Below are 16838 nucleotides of genomic sequence, written 5' to 3' on the forward strand. Positions count from 1 at the left end.
AAGCAAAGCCTCTGGTGACTCGATACGGTGGGGAACCCTATTCAAGCGATCGGTGATTTTAGCAAGCTGGTATAGTATCGCCTCCTGCATCTTCTGCAGAGTTTCCTGAGACCGCTCCACCCCACTAAGCCGTTCTTCCATACCAGACAACTGTGCATCCCGCTGGGTCGCCTGCTCTGATACCACTATGTTATGTACCTATTCTCGTTGTCGAGAAGAGAGTTTAGGGTTTCCCCGAGTTATAGTGAAAACACAGCTCGAAGGGGAAGATGTCGTAGCCCAAAAGAGAACTAAACTCAAAGAAATTTGGATTCAAATGGTGTCCTTTATTCAAACGTCTCTATTTAAAGCCTGCAGGCGGTTACAGAGGTTGACACGTCAGCACAAATCATAACAGAACGAATGGGTCCTGATCGCCCATGATTGAAGTAGTTGTCCGGAGGTCAGGTGCTAACGGTTGGAATATTCCCCTGCTTCAGGCGGTTACATGTCATCTTTTTGGTTGCAGAGCAAATCTGAACAGGATGCAAAATTTGCACCTAGTCCAGTTTTGCCCATCTATTGTTTGCACTCCAACTTGATGCAAATTTTCATGCATATATATGAGGAAAAAACAAAAATTAGGTCACCTTGCATTATATGCACAGAAATTTTACATAACCATTAATAGTTGGCAAAATCTAAGGTGCATGAATTGCGCCATGACACAAAACATAAACCAGTGATAAAATGACACATTACAGCTGACATCTTTAACGTTGTTATACTTGATGGTAAGTTTACATTGTGAAATATGAACCAATGAAAAGTAAATAATTGGTTAAAATCTCAATTTAATTGGTGACATCTTTAACATAATTGGTTAAAATCTCAATTTAGCATATAACAAATATTTGTAAATGCACCATAGTTGAACTCTTAAGAGTTTAAATCAAAGTTGACTTGTATCAAAAAAATCAAAGTTGACTTAGAGGCCATTGCCCAATGTCTGTCCTTGATATCTGGAGTCTTGGGAGGGGTGGACACCTTATCTTTGGCCATTGTTCACAAAGTGACTGCTCTCAGACCCCAGTCTGTGTTCTCATGCTTGTTAGCCTGAAATTTTACCATTTCACCAAGTAATGGCCCCTCAAAGTTGAACTTGAGGCTGAGGGATCTCCACCAATTTGCAATTCATATAGGCATTGTACTTAAACTTGAGAATGAGCATAATGTACCCAAAAAAGGCACCAGGAGGGTCATACATGCATTCAGTCATGTAAGACAAATCTCTGAAATGGCCAATGGTAAAGGGAAAGTTAATTCATGCAGCTGTATCTTGATCACCATAATAAGAATGCAAAAGAAACAAATACAAAATGGCAAACCATACCTACTACAGGATGAATAACCAACACTGAGTTCTTTTCAATAAAGTGATAAATATTGCGCATAAAAGGAAAAGCAAACAGAAGAATGGAACAACCGAACAAGTAGGACTCTGCAGCAGCAGTGACCTAATTATAAATTACACTGGGCATGATGATACAGAAAGGTTTGTGAGTGAAGGAGAACCTTCCACAAATACTCCATTGACATTGTAGATTGGCATCTGTAAAACCTTCAAGGCACAAAATATGCTGAAAATTCTTTTTAGGGAAGGAAAGAGTAAATGATCATATTTCAAGGCAATCTCTTACAGACTGCTCAAAATTGTCAAGAGAGTACATGGTACCCATGAGTTCATCTGCCACCTTCTGTCTGCACAATAACAATGAGTTAAACAGATATTAGGTAAGAGATGTACATGATAAGTTAATGTTCTTGTGATAATGAAGCATATGGAGCAGACTCAGAAGAACGAAACTAGTTATAATTCAAATCAAGAAACCCAAGTTTTAAGACAGAAAATCCTGCACAAAGTAATACAGCCTCATGCCATCATTGCAAACAAGCAAAGATAATTTTGCTGATTGAATCAGAATTTATCTAAGTCAACTTGACTAGGTCGCAGAAGAGAACCAATAATGATGACGCTCCAGGATATAGTTCCATAATTTTTTAACATGTGCCAACTGTGACACATGCTGCATCTAGCCAGTGCACGCTTTGTCCTGGATAACTCATTCTACTTCCACAAGATTTTTTTTAAAGAGCTGGCAAGAACAGTATTTTTGCATTTCACTTTTTCCTCCTTGGTCCAATTTGTATCCATTATCAACAAAACTATCGATTTCTCCACTGACTGCTATTTACTAGAATTGCTAAATAGGAACAGCAAGATGTACTAAAGGAAAAGGAAGCACAATAAATTAGCTAAGTTGAAGTGAACTAATGATGCAACATAATATTAAAAAGAGCTGCTTCAATTTGTGCTTGTCTGTGTAGTGTTTTAAACCAGAAGCACAATACAAGGTCAGTATAGTGTTTTAGATTGCCTATTTCAAGTGAAGTTATTCTTAAAGAGGCAGAAATGCTGACAGTGTTCAGGACAACAATTGTGTATCACTTTTTAATTTTGCCAACATGGCAATTTAATAACCTTATCAAATTAATAATGAGATACAATGATGACACTATCAGAGGTGATTTAGGGGACACTTGCCATCATGTTTGATTTTGTTTTTGCTGATGTAGCAATTGCTTTTGTTTTGAAAAGAAAAATCATACCTATTGATAAACACCCCTTGGCAATTACTGTAGATGGTGGGACAGGATTTGTGTAGCTCACTCCCAACAGTTGGGACTAAGGCTGAGTTGAGTAGAGTATTGTCATAGATGACAATTACTCATTTGAAAATTTCCTTTTGGTATGGCACCAGGTCAGTAAGTGTGTGAAGATGCCTCATAACCCAATATGTTTTATTAGTGCAAATAGAGCTTAGCTGGCATCTTCTCTGGTTGGGAGGATTTAACTAAGCGGATAAAAAATTCAAAATGGTTGATGCAGAATCTATTTGAATGTGAAAATAGAAGAAATGTGATGTAATTATATACACAAATTAATATATGATTGTTCTCTAGATTGTAGTGCTTGTTACAATAAGAATACCTGTCAGAGGCCAGTTGAATGTCCATGTTGTTTGCTGCCTCATTAAGTGAGGTAAAAGATCTGCAGTTATGAGAGAATCATGAATGAGATAATGCCAATAAAAAGTGGTACGTCATTGAAAAAACAAGGGATTGTTCAAATAACACAAATATTAAAATTTGTGCAATGAAGCTGCAAAGTTCTTTTGCAACAGCTTTTATGAATGTAGGCCCATCCCATGAGGGTACATGAACACTTCAAAACAGGTTAATGCAATATCCTTGCTGTATCTGGGCAACATAGGTTCATACCCTTCTCTGTTAGTTAGAATGAGCTAACCATTTAAAACAGGAGGCGATCCAAATCATTCTATCATACATTGAAGGATCAAAATAACACAGGGAAGACTGAAAAAAAAAAAAGGAAAGAAGAAGAAGAAGATTGGATGCTTATAGAAACTTTTGAGAAGGCTGAGAGGTCATATCTTCAGATTTCACAGTTTAATATTTCATCATCATAAGCCTATACCTAAACCTACACACAGATTGGATCAATGGAAGCACATTATCTAGAAACAGGGGCAACATAAAGGATATGTCCAGATTTTGGTGAAAAAGTGGAAGTTCTACTTTTGGCTATAATGCTTAAATTGACAATTCCCCATTGCCATAGTGTTTATATTTTAGTTTTCATAAACGTCAGCATTGGTTAAGGGTTTGCAGGTAAAATTACCTAAAAGGGCATTGATAATTAAAAATATTACATTTTGAGGTACCTCCCTCTAAATTTTTAGCATTTCATTTTCTTGGGAATTTTCTATGAAAAAAAATGACATTAACTGGCCACCTCTATATGATTGTATTACAATATAGAAAAATCCCATCATTGTCTCTTCTTTTCATTCATCTTTAGAAAACTTTGCATTAAAAAAAAAAAAAACTTTTCCTTGTTTCAATGCATTTTTCTTTTTGGACATGAAACATCTTTCATTGATGAATGACAGTTACAAAAAGTGGAAGTTGCAGTTGTAACAAACATTTGATAATCCAGAAAATTCATAGTTGCAGAAAAAAAATGAAAAGAAGATGCAGAAGAAATTGCGCAATCATCAATTATGGAAATGGTTGAGAAAGAACCAAAGGCAACACAAACAGATATATTTACTTGTTCAAAATCTGAACTTTCAACATCCAGAAGAATAAATGTAATCATCTCACTTCAAGTTGTCAATCTTCTAAAAGCAAAAACTGAATTTTGCACCAGATTTGGCTATCCCAAAATCTGGAAACATCAGAGATTTTTTGGTGGAAGAGAGATTCTAATGTCATTCGAGGAGTATCCTTTGTGGGCTACATTATGATGGCTGGAATTAACAATAGTTGAAAAGGGGATACCTCTGAGCTCAGCTACATGAAAAAAATCTGCATGAAAACAGTGGAAGCTAAAAGAGTTTGTGGTCAACTGGTCATATTCTCCCATTGAACAGTTGCATAAAAATGAGAAGAGGATGCAATCAGTAAAACCCTGACAATAGCCAGAAGTAAACAACCTATGGTCCTGATGGAATGGAAATTGAATAATTGCTATAAGCACCACTACCTGAGTGAGAAGTAGAAAATTGGAACAGAAAGCCACAATGGGCAAAATTCTTCTATGGTATTTTTATTACAAAACTGTAATTTCTTTTTTGTATTTGGTAACAAGTACAAGCTCTGATTCTAATAAAAACTTAGGGACAGGGTGGAAAGGATGTCTTTTGATAAATCACAAATGGAGGGTGCACTGATTGAACTGAGTATGCTAAGACTAAGACTAAGAGTGATTCTGATGTGGACGCGTATCGGGAGCAGCAGCAACAATGATGCGGTGTTCTCATCCTATCCCATTCGGCAGCAACAGCCTTATCCATTCGACAGATTAGATTAGACTATCTTGTTATTCTTACCTTATCTTATTAAGTTAGTAGATTAGATTATCTTATCTTATTAGATTAGGATTAAGAGAGACTTATCTTATCTTATCAGTCTTATCTTATCAAGATAGAGCTGGAGGTCTCCCTATTCAGCAAGGAGTTTCCCTAAGAGCAGGACTCTTGTAATCTCCTATTTAAGGAGCCACTATTATTGAATGAAGGCATCGAAAATTTCAGTCAAGAAAAGAGTGAGGAGAGTTGGTGATCTCTTGAACAAATCACCACTAAGGCACCAAAATAGGTTCCTCAAGAAAAGGGAGGAACAAAGGAAAACAGGAGGTTTTCCCCGTGGACCGACCCATGATGAGATCCTATTCCCGGGCCCATAACAGATTCACAGGACCAAACTATAGAGAAATTCAGAAAGTTCAGTTCTGAAGACATTATAAGGAGATGGCAGTATGTGTCTCAGTGTCTGCTAGGAGAGGCATCTCTTGCCATTTCGATACCTCCTCAAGATAATGGCATAAACATTAATTTGATGGCTGTAGCCTTGGGTAACCACAATGGAGAGGTTTCAAACATTTATAAAGGATCTATCAGCACTGAAAATTCCATACATGCAGAATTGTTCTCTAATGAGGCCCTTGGGTGCATGAGATAAGAGAGGCTACATCTTTAGCATCCAGCTTGAAGCCTTGAACACCTCATTCACACAGGCGGCAAGATCTGCAAAATCCATAGCAGATTCCTTGGCATGAGGAGCTAATGGGAGTAACCTGTACTGAGGGTCCGCCATTGGGGGCAGACATTTGTAAAGTTCTCAAGTGTTTTATTGTTGGTTCCGCTTATAAGTTTGTTTTGAGCTAGCTAATTCCTATCGGGTTCTTGTGCAGTTCTGCTGTTTATTTTCATTAGAAATAGCTTCAATAATCTGTAACCAGTCAGGTAAAAATAACCTAGGGATGCAGAGTAAAACTTGTGGCACTTTTCTGTGTTTATGTTGTTGATGTCATCAGTCTATCCTAAGCAACTTAGAAACTGAACATGATTATATTGAAATACCCCCCATTGGACAATTCAGTGTTCAAGTATGTTTTCCAAATATTTCCATGTATTCCTGTGAATTGTCTTACATCAAAGAGACACCAAAATTAACTGGTGGCAAACTCTCAATTTCTCATGCACAAGACATAGACAAAAATAAAGTGAATGCTTAATTTCAAGATTAAAGAGTGTATATTCAGGATGTATTCTCACAAGAATTAACTATCAAATAAAATCAAGAATAGTGATGAATGCTAAAAAATCAACTTATAAAGTGTACTTGGATATGGAAGGGTAGAATCATCACAATGGAGGCATGAACTAACTCAAATCCTTAGTTATGCTAATTTGCTAAAGATTTTTTTTTTTTGAACGGTCAGAGCTACTTGATAGTTGATATAACAACATAAAGAATATATTTAGAGTAATAATTGCAACCTTATAAGATCACCTAACATGGCTTCAGCCTTGAGTTTTACAGGACTAGCATTGTCAAGTAATGAAGATGCATTCTTCACAATCAGACGGAATGTGCAAACCTGCGTATTTGGAATTATGGTTAGCTAAATTATAAACCAATGCCTCCACAATTCATATGTTGCAGATACTTTGCTGTGCCGGAAACCCACTTGAAATCTAATTTTCTAATTATTGTGACTTCTGACATAAACCATATAAAGGGCCTCTTTCTTGAAACCAGTGCTCTGCAAATTTAACGGAATTATAAACAATAAAGTACATAGAGTTCAGGTATGATGACAGTGCCAACTCTGACTTGTTTTAGCGAAGTCTTGGGATCTAATCACACCTTCACCTGAGCCCTGGGAGTTTTGGGGAAGGTTTACCCCTCCTGTAGCCCCATTTGCCTACCAAAAAATGGTATGATTATAAACTATAATATTTTGTTTAGTTTATATGCCATAAAAATAACACTGCAAACTTGTTTTGGAATGTAGTAGGTTGTGGCAGAGTTGTGACTTATCTAATCCCCCTAAAAAAAATGGAGGGGATGGAGTTCGTGCAGGCAGGTCAGTGGAGGAGATCCTTGAAGATAGAAGCAAAAAATCTCCTGTTCGAAGAGATGAGAATTAAGGGGAAGGTAAGCCTAAAGGTAAGGGAAGCGAAAAAGGGTACAATACTGCTGGAAGGATTAGAAGTGATCGAGTGGCTAAGAGAGTTCATAGCTAGAGCCTGTTCAAAAGGCAAGCAGATAAACTGGCAGGATTTTAGTACATTAGAAGGGAGAAGGTATGTTGTTGAATGTAAGAGGAATAGAAAGGGGTTCTTCATAGCTTTGGCTGAATTCTTTGGTAAGGGACAAAGGCAACTGGTGTGTCCACCAGCAGGAAAACAGAACCAAGGTTGGGGGGAAGTTGACTGGTTGCTCAAAGAATTCTTAGCTCAAAGAGTAGCAAATGAGAAAAAAAGCCTCCATAAGGGAGGAGAAGGTATATCTCAGCAACAGCAGGGTAGAACAAGGGCCAGTGGTCATGGCAAAAACAAAAGGCCATTGCAGAATGGTGGGAGGTCTAGAGAGAGAGGAGTGAGATAGTAAGCTTGTGATACAAGCCAAGGAAAAGGTTAATGATTAGAGGAGGGTGGCTGACTTACTGGCAACCAGGTTGAAGCTGAAGAGTGTCTTCATAGTAACCCCCTTCGATAACTGTAAAGCCATCCTAGATCCATTAAAGAATGATTTGGAAATATCAGCTATCAATGTTCAGGCTGAGTTCGGATCATTCAGTCTTCAAATGGAATCCAAGAAATAGGCTTGCCATTCCATCTATGGAAACAAGAAATAGCAGAATTTATAGTTGTGTTGTGTGGAGGAATCTTGAAAGGTGCTTTCTGGGGAGATCTTTACTCAGTAGCAATCCTGCTAAGTGGTGTGAAGCCAGAAGACATTCCACGAAAGGTAGAGGTACGAACAGAGGGGAGCTTTGTCTCTGTATGGTTAGCTTCCTCCATTGAAGCAATGCTGTGGAAGGAGGCTCGTATGGTTGGAGGGGAGAAGGAGGAAGAAGAAGCACTACGTGGACTTGTGAGAGTGGTTAATTCAAATGGGAAGGGATGTTTCACTAAAAAGGGCCAACAAATTCTAGGAAGCCAAAAAGTTGTGGGGCAGTTGGAAAGTCAAACCTGGAGAAAGCAAGAAAAAATTATGACAAATGGCAGATCATTTACGCAGGTGGGGTCAAGGGAAACAAACAAAAATTCACTAGTTTCGAAAGGGAGAGGGCTGAACAAGCAACCTCAGACAGGGAAGGTTGCTGGTTCGACCATTAAATCAGGGGGGCGTGGCCTTTTAAGTGGTCATGTGGGACGAAATGAAGGGCCCAATCGAGTGGATCCACTTGATGAAGGGCCGGAGAAGGCATCTCAAATAAAGGCTGTAAAGGTGGGCTCCCATAGGCTTCAGCCCAAGGCCCATTACAAGATAGATGGGCCGAGGGGTACTTTAAGTAAGCACGTGATTGGGAGGAGGGACGAGCTGATAGACGAAATTAAGTGTCTATCTTCTTCTACCCCGAACCCCTCCTCTCGTTCTAACAGTTCAGACGCAAAAAAATCTCTAGATTCGCAGTCGCGAGGCTCTCTACAGTGGGTCCCATCCATCCTGGCGAACCGTCTCTCACCAGATAGGCGCAACCCGAGATACCTCAAGCCTAGTGATGAGAACAGAACAGGGATTGAAGATTGGTCAAGTGAACAAAACAGCAATGACGATTCTGATAGAGACGAAACGCTAAGTCTGGGAAGTTTGTCTCTGAAAAGCAACAATGATTTTTTTTAAACAGAAAGTTTGCATACAGAGTTGTTGTTTCTAGAGGAAGAGACTGAAGAGGCAGGTGGCGAGAAGGCTAGAAATGGTGAAGAAAATTGTTCTAAAGCTGTGAAAACTCCTCCTCCCTTCGTCGAGGGAGCTGACCCTGAGTCTAATGAACTACAGGATGTTGGTGGAGAGGGGCAAGAATCGGCTGTGAGGATGGATGCGGGTATTCCAGTGTCGGAAACACAGAGAAAGGTCTTCCAAGTGGGTAGGTCATTAGGAAGTGATTCTTTCACCATGTCTACTTCACAACCTTGTCCAAAAAGGGGAAAGGCTTTAAAACCAGTTGTCGCCTATCAGCAAGTCATTTCCAGTGATTCTAGTCCTACCCCTGTTCTATCAAGTATGGGTGTCAATTCTGTTTTAGGTACTAACTTGTTTGCTCTGCCTGTAACAGATATCCCAGCTTCCCATCTTGGAGGTTCTGATGCAAGAAAGAGGGTGATAGTGGAAGGAAGAGAGAGGATTTTGGAAGGAAGTAGTAAGGGGGAGGCGGACAGAATTTGGGAGTTGATATGTACAATGATAGAGGAACAAAATAAAAAGGAAGGACTCGGAGAAAGATGTTGTAGCCAAAATAAGTGTGAGCAGGGTAAAATTCTTCATCAGACATTGGCTGGAAAGGATGGAGAAAAGAAAGATGATGATTGTTGTATTAGGATGGGGGGAAAAAAGGAACAAATAAGAAAAAAAAGATCTGAAGTGGAAAAGCTAATTTCAGACATTGAGGGGGATTTAGAATTCAGTGGTAGAGGGGATAGGAGGAAGGGCCTAAAATAAGGAGAATATGGCCTCTTATTGGGTTCTTTTGCTACTTTGTCTCGATGAAAATTATTAGCTGGAATATAAGAGGGTTAGGGAGTGCAAGGAAGAGAAGGGTGATCAAAGACCTACTCCGAAGGGAAAAACCTGATATTGTGTTGTTACAAGAATCCAAATTGATGGAATTAGATGGGAGATGGGTGAGGAGTTTTTGGAGGTCTAGAGGTTTAGGTTGGAGCTCAGCTCCTTCTTGGGGAGCCTCGGGAGGGATTGTAACATTGTGGAGGGAGGATGTGGTGGAAGTAGTGGAAGAATTGATAGGTAGATTCTTAGTTTCCATTAAGTGCAAGAATGTAGAGAATGGGTGTGTATGGGTTTTAACCAATGTTAATGGCCCTAATTCCTATAGAGAGAGGAATGAGATGTGGGAGGAACTATATGCAACCAAGGGGCTATGGGATGGTCCTTGGTGCCTGGGCAGGGATTTTAACGTCATTAGATTCTCTAATGAAACCAGTAATTCCCAACAGGTAATCTCAACAAGCATGAGGAAATTTAATGGTTTTATTGAAGATTGTGATCTAAAGGAAATACCTCTGCTCTAAGCCAGTTACACTTGGTCCAACCTTCAGGAAACCCCTTTGTGCTCGAAGTTGGATAGATTCCTATTTAACCTTGCCTGGGAGAATAGTTTGGAAAACTTGGTTGCTAGGGCGTTACCCAGGGTCACCTCCGATCACTGTCCTATCCAAATAGGTACTGAGTCTTTTCCTATAGGACCCAAACCTTTTAGATTTGAAAATATGTGGCTTACCCATCTAGATTTTGTGAAAAAAGTGAAGGAGTGGTGGGGTGAGGAGGAGAGGGTGGTAAGATGGAAGGGGATCAAGTTCCACAAGAAATTAAAAAGGTTGAGAGACAAAATAAAAGAGTGGAATAGAGATCATCAGTTTGGTAGAATTGATGAGCAAAAATTGGGCCTAATCTCTCGAATAGAGAACTTGGATGTAAAGGAATCTCACAATGGGCTGACCGAGGAGGACAGAGTGTTAAGAAGACAATTAAAAAAGGATTTGGAAGAGGTGTTATTGAGGGAAGAAATCAATTGGAGACAAAAATCTAGACACAAGTGGACTAAGGAAGGCGATGGGAACACTAGATTCTTCCATGATTTGGCAAATGGGAGACGAAGAAAGAATTTTGTGACCAAGCTAGAGATAGGAGAGGAGGTGTTTACCAACCAGGATGGCATAGCCAGAAAATTTGCGGACCACTTCAAATCGATTTATAGAAGGCCTTTGAGAGAGAGGACAGTCATGGAAAGGGTGGATTGGCCAAGAATTGATGAAGGAGTGGCAAGGTGGCTGGAAAGGGATTTCGATGAAGAAGAGATTAAGAAAGTTGTCTTTATAATGGATAGATCCAAGGCTCCAGGTCCAGATGGCTTTACAATGGGTTTTAATCAAGACTGTTGGGAGGTGTTGAAAGAGGATCTAGCTGAAGTCTTTAAGGAATTTGCAGACAATCACACTATAAGCCCTGGAATTAATGCCACCTTTTTAGCCTTGATACCTAAGAAGAATGATGCCAACCACCCAAAAGATTATAGGCCTATTAGTCTGGTGACAAGCATCTATAAAATTCTGGCTAAAGTGCTCTCATTGAGAATCGAAACAGTCCTCCCTACCATCATTAGTGAAACCCAGGGGGCTTTCATTCAAGGGCGACAAATAACAGATCAGATCTTAATTGCGAATGAGTGTGTGGAGGAAATGAAAAGATCTAGTAAGAGAGGATTCATTTGTAAATTGGATCTTGAAAAGGCCTATGATTTGGTGGACTGGAAGTTTCTATTGGAGGTTATGCAAAACTGTGGACTTGGGGACAAGTGGTATAGTTGGATCTTTGGGTGTATCAGTACTTGTCACTACTCTATTCTGGTAAATGGTACATTGAGAGACTTTTTTCCATCTTGCAGGGGTGTCAGGCAAGGGGATCCACTTTCACCCTTCCTTTTTACCTTAGTAGCTGATGTGATTAGTAGGATCATTACTAAGGCTGACAGCGAAGATGCCATTAGGGGTTGGAGAATAGGGAGACACCAAGTCCCGGTCACCCACCTTCAGTTTGCAGATGACCTAATGATTTTTTGTGAATGAGGTATTAGTGAAAAGGTAGCAAACCAAAAGGAGATGATAAAAGGATTTGAAAGTGTCTCTAATTTGATAATAAATCTGGAAAAGAGCTACATAGTGGGTATAAATTTGGAGGTAGGGGAGGTTGAAGCTATTGCAGAGTGTCTTGAGTGTTCCACCTCTGCTTGGCCTATGTCATATTTAGGGCTTCCTTTAGGGGAAAATCCTAGGGAGAGTAGATTTTGGACCCCAGTGATAGAAAAGTTTGGGAAGAGATTAGCCTCAGGGAAGAGGAACTATATCTCTTTAGGAGGGAGAATTACCTTAATAAGAGCTACCTTGGCTAACTTACCTACCTATTATTTGTCTGTCTTTAGGATACCAGTTAGGGAAACCAGGAAACTGGAGAAGTTGATGAGAGACTTCCTATGGGAGCCGGGACAAGAAAAAAAATGATCACTTGGTTAATTGGGAAATTGTGTGCAGAAGTAAAGAAGAGGGGGGCTTGGGAATTGGGAGGGTAATTAGAAAGAATCAAGCTCTGTTAGGGAAATGGTTGTGGAGATGGCCTTTGGAAAGAGATAGATTGTGGCATGAGGTGGTGGGAAGCATTCATGGGAGGTCAGAAAACGGATGGGATGCTGGTGTATCGAGGCAAGCTAACCTAGCAGCACCGTGAAAGGCTATTCACAACACCCTTCCTCAATTCCTCAATTTTAACAAGTATGAAGTTTGTTCTGGCAACTCTGTTCTTTTTTGGGAGGATATTTGGGTAGGAGACTCACCGTTAAAGGACTTGTTCCCTTCGCTTTTTTCTATTTCTTTGTACAAAAAAGAGGTGGTCTCAAAATTTGTTTCACCTTTGGGAACACCCTTAGATCCTACTTGGAATTTTGGGTTTCGTAGAGGACTTAGGGATGCTGAAATCGAGTCTCTTTCTATATTGCTTGGTTGTCTTAATCAGGTTTGTTTGGATCCCTCCAAGCCAGATAAGAGAGTTTGGACTCCTAGACCCATTGGAACCTTCTCTTGTGCTTCTTTCTTCAAGTCCATCTCTCAACTTTCTTCTCACCAACCCTTTCTGTCCAAAGAAATTTGGGGCAAGCCAGTTAACCCCAAAATTATGGCTTTTTGTTGGGAAGTATTCCATGGGAAAGTTAACACTTTAGCCAACCTACAAAAGAGAAGACCTTTTCTCTGTATTTCTCCTAATTGGTGTATCCTCTGTAGAGCTCACGGTGAGGATTGTTACCATCTACTGGTATCTTGTCCCTTTTCTGCAGACCTTTGGGCTTGGCTACTTTCGTTGTTTGGGGGTAGTTGGAGTCTACCAGCGGAAGTTCACATGCTCTTCAACCATTCTACCTTTTATTGGCCTACAAAAATAGGGAGAATTATGTAGAGATGTGCTCGTGCTGTTTTGACTTTGACTCTTTGGGAAGAAAGGAATCTCAGAATTTTTCAAGACAAGGAAAGGAACAGCCAAGATTTGAAAGACTGTGTATTAAACAGGGCAATACATTGGCTGAAGACCTTGGAAATCTTCCATCAATTCTCCTTTAATGACCTTTGGAGAAATTTGTCAGCAGTAGCAAGGTGCTCATCTTTAAAGGACAAATCAATTACAAGCTGGTCTCCTCCGCCCGAAGGCTCAATAAAGTTGAACTTTGATGGAAGCAGCATGGGTAATCCAGGATTATCCGGAGTGGGGGGTGCTTTGAGAAATGAGAAGGGAGAGATTTTGTTGCTCTACTTAGGTCCCTTGGGAATTGGGAACTCCATCAGGGCAGAACTCTTAGCTGCTGTACAAGGGGTGCAATTTGCAAACCAGCTAGGGGTACAACACCTAATAATCGAGGGGGATTCCAAAGTGGTGGTGGGTTGGTTAAAAAATTCTGAAGAGGCTATGTGGCGATACAAGAATGAAATGAAGAAATTTAGTTGGTTGACAAGGAATATGTTGGTCACTGTAGAGTGGGTGGGGAGATCAGCAAATACTTTGTCAGATGTGTTAGCTAAGCAAGGGGTAAATAGGGAAGAATTATTTTGGGCTCAGTTGTGATTATTGTTTTTCTTTCCTAGTTTACTTGTAAGACTCAAGGAGGGCTGCAGCTCGTGCCTCTCATTGGGATGATGTATGAACTCACTCTAAAGTTGCTTCTGAATCAATAAACTTATTATTATTCATCAAAAAAAAAATAACACTGCATAACTCCTTTTTCGGTTCTCTATTTGGGCAAAAAAATTACCTTTTGACACTTCGTAGGTAATACAAACTTGACCTTAGTTGTCATTATTAAAATATAATACATTATATATAATGTGAACAGATAAATTAAAGGCAACAATAGTCACCTCCCAGCGTTTGATCATCACCAAAAAGGAGAAAAGAAGGTCTTCGGGCTCTCGTTATGGCATCTGATTTCATTTCTGTTTCAGCTTTATCAAATGGAGATTCAAATCATACCCTGGGAAGTTTTTAATTTCTTTATATTTTTCAGAGAAAATTACGTTATATACAAAACTTAAATTACCAAAACAAAGCATGATTCTTTAGGAACTGAACCTCGATTCCTGTATTAGCTTGAAAGGAAACGAATGAATTCCTCTCCTGTGGAACGCAATCCCTCGCGGCTGACCTAAGCAGATTCTGAATCTCTTCCAAGTCCTTCGGATATCCAGAAGCATTTTTCGCTGTTGAAATCGGAGTAAATTAATTCTAAAAGGGAACATCAAAGAGAGAGGGTTGGGGTAGGAGAAGAAATACTTAGTAGACGATACGCAGTGCGGAGACTCTCTCGGGATGCATCAATTGGAGCCAAGATGAACTTAGAAGCCTTCTTCTTCTGCTCCCTCAACCAGTCCTTTGGTCCTGCTGCGTAAGCAATAAACCAATTAGGCTTCCATCAAAAGTTAAAAGAAGTTGACATGGAGGTAGGAGAGGAGACCGTACAGATGCCGATGGAGAAAGCTGTAGCGGGAGCGGGTTGACAGAGGGAGGGAACGAGAGGAGCGATGAGTGAGATTAAAGCAGCATTTCGTCGAGTAGTTTTAGTTCCAGTCAGAGAGTGCTGGAGTTGTGGCTGTTCCGGTTTGTTTAGCGGGAGCGCTGTCGAGGTGGCGTTGGCCGTTATCGGAGGAAGACCGGAGATTGCGGAAGTGATCGAGCGAGCTCCTGTTGAAATCATGGCGGAAGTGATCGAGAGAACTCTTGTTGAACTTAAAGCAGTTCAACATTCAATCACGAAGTTCGCCTTATCCACATGTACATCAATACATCCCATAGATCCCATCCGACCTCACCCGACCCAACCAATTCCTTATTCGCAACTACGATCCGGATATCACGTCCGAACCCACCTACTGGCAACTGCCCAAATGAAGGCTTCAAATAGGTCAAAACCGAAATTTTCAGTTCGGTTTTCGGTTAAAATCGAATTTTAACAATGTATATAATATATTATATGTTATAATATATAATAATAATAATATATGTTATTATATGTTATAATATATACTATATATATAACATATAATATATACTATATAATATATATATATAATAATAATATACTATATATTATAATATATTATGAAAGCAAGTTTCGATATATCATATATTAATACACAAGGTTGTGTTTGGTTGCATTGTAAATCTAAATTTACAACGAAGAGTATTGGCTGGTCGACGTAAAATATATGTTAGGACCTTTGCAAAGATTTGGAGAATATCCATCGATGTAAATATATACCCTTGTTTAAATAACGATGATTGTGGTTGTTGGATCTATAAAGAGGATACAATGGGAAAACACTCTACATTATTAAACTCTCATGTTTTCATACAACCTGCAATAATTAAATTTGCAGATACCATATCGAACCCCACTAGGAATTTCACCGAGAAGCCAACTACCATCGTCAATGTGACTATAGGCACCATAGTTTGCTATCAGAGATGATATAGTGAACGGATATGATTGGAACCCATATTTAATAATGCTAGTGTGGATACAGCTTTCACTTTCAAAATTCAACGATATCTGGTAGGATTCAAGAATATAGATAAGTGTTTGTTCATCAAATTGGGTGACCGTACAGAGAACAGTTTTGTAGTCCCTAAGGGCCTTTTGTGGGGAACCCTTTTCAACGAAGGCTCATATGATAGAACCGCATTGAGATGGTAATAACTCAATAGTTTATGCTTGTGTTGTGTGTTGTGAGGCATTTCATCGAACGATTATGGACTGATCAAAGGTTCAAAAACCATCAAAGTGACGATAGTGGCACTGTTACGTTTTTTAAGACCATAGTTGCAGTTTAAGTTGAGGGAATATACAATACCTTGCACCGAACTGCTTCATAGCATATTCAACAGTTGGAGACAAAAAATAAACAATGGCGGAAACTTTGATCCTCTGACAGAGTGTTAATAATTTGTAATTTATGTTTCGGGTTGGAGACACACACCGGAACCCAACCATCAGAAAGAAAATGGATTGTTGAATGGCAAAAACTTTGATCATGAATCTCATTACCTTATTCAATGGCATTTCCTCCATCTCCCATTTTGGGTCCTGTGTAGTAATAATCAAGTGGCTACAAGTTTTAGAAGTAGGTATAAATATGCCATTGTTGGCATATGGTGGACTCTTATTAGTGGCCAGCTTCAATGGGAGAAGTATTGAGGAACCCGTGCTTGGGTAATTCCTAAAGACTCAATCGGAACGAAGAAACATGGATGAAATGGCGAAGCAACAACGAAGAATCAATGACACCAACGAGCTTTGGTGCACGACGGAGAAGCAATGACATCGACGAAGCTGCTTCAACAGTGAGCTTCGGTGCATGAGGAAGAAGTAACATGGCAAAGCAAAGATGAAACAGAGCAGGAAGGAGACAGAGAAGAGAGACGTTATTACGAGTGGGAGTTTACTTCAATGGGAGAAGCAATGGGGTTTTACATCGATTTTTTTTCAATGTATTTTTCACATTGATTATCAATGTAAAAACCTCTCAAAATTGAATTTTACATCAATACTCATTATTCTTTTACACTCCAACCAAACATCTGCAAAACTGAATTGGAGTGTAATATTACATCAGCCCAACATTTACACCGTAAACAAACACAATCTAAAT

The 16838-nt window shown here is 39.5% G+C and overlaps 1 protein-coding gene across 6 annotated transcripts; it reads right to left on the bottom strand.

Moving 5' to 3' along the window:
• Window positions 1-744: 744 nt before the first annotated feature.
• Window positions 745-15059, bottom strand: LOC148877050 (plasma membrane fusion protein). Of its 6 annotated transcripts, none has more exons than XR_016110697.1 (7): window positions 14650-15059; window positions 14464-14571; window positions 14263-14390; window positions 6408-6508; window positions 3032-3091; window positions 1555-1740; window positions 745-1271 (listed from the first exon to the last, which is right to left on the bottom strand). XR_016110697.1 is itself a non-coding variant. In XM_088980785.1 (6 exons), exons 1-6 carry the CDS (start codon window positions 14882-14884, stop codon window positions 1656-1658), a joined length of 717 nt encoding a protein of 238 aa, XP_088836911.1. In that variant the 5' UTR covers window positions 14885-15059; the 3' UTR covers window positions 1353-1655. The 6 variants fall into 6 exon arrangements, 2 of the variants coding, with proteins under 2 accessions (XP_088836911.1, XP_088836927.1); XR_016110695.1 differs by having other exon boundaries at window positions 1373-1740; XR_016110702.1 differs by having other exon boundaries at window positions 6421-6508; window positions 14650-15058.
• Between the last annotated feature and the right edge of the window lie 1779 nt (window positions 15060-16838).

Source organism: Nelumbo lutea, chromosome 1, assembly GCF_056320005.1.
Source record: "Nelumbo lutea isolate HS-2025 chromosome 1, American lotus-T2T, whole genome shotgun sequence".
Taxonomy (NCBI): Eukaryota; Viridiplantae; Streptophyta; class Magnoliopsida; order Proteales; family Nelumbonaceae; genus Nelumbo; species Nelumbo lutea.

Coding starts and splice junctions, on each gene's coding strand:
- LOC148877050 (XM_088980785.1), bottom strand. CDS start 14,884: ATGATTTCAACAGGAGCTCGCTCGATCACTTCCGCAATCTCCGGTCTT. Junction 14,572..14,649: donor AGCTTTCTCCATCGGCATCT/GTACGGTCTCCT, acceptor TTGCTTACGCAG/CAGGACCAAAGGACTGGTTG. Junction 6,509..14,262: donor AAGCTAATACAGGAATCGAG/GTTCAGTTCCTA, acceptor CCAAATACGCAG/GTTTGCACATTCCGTCTGAT.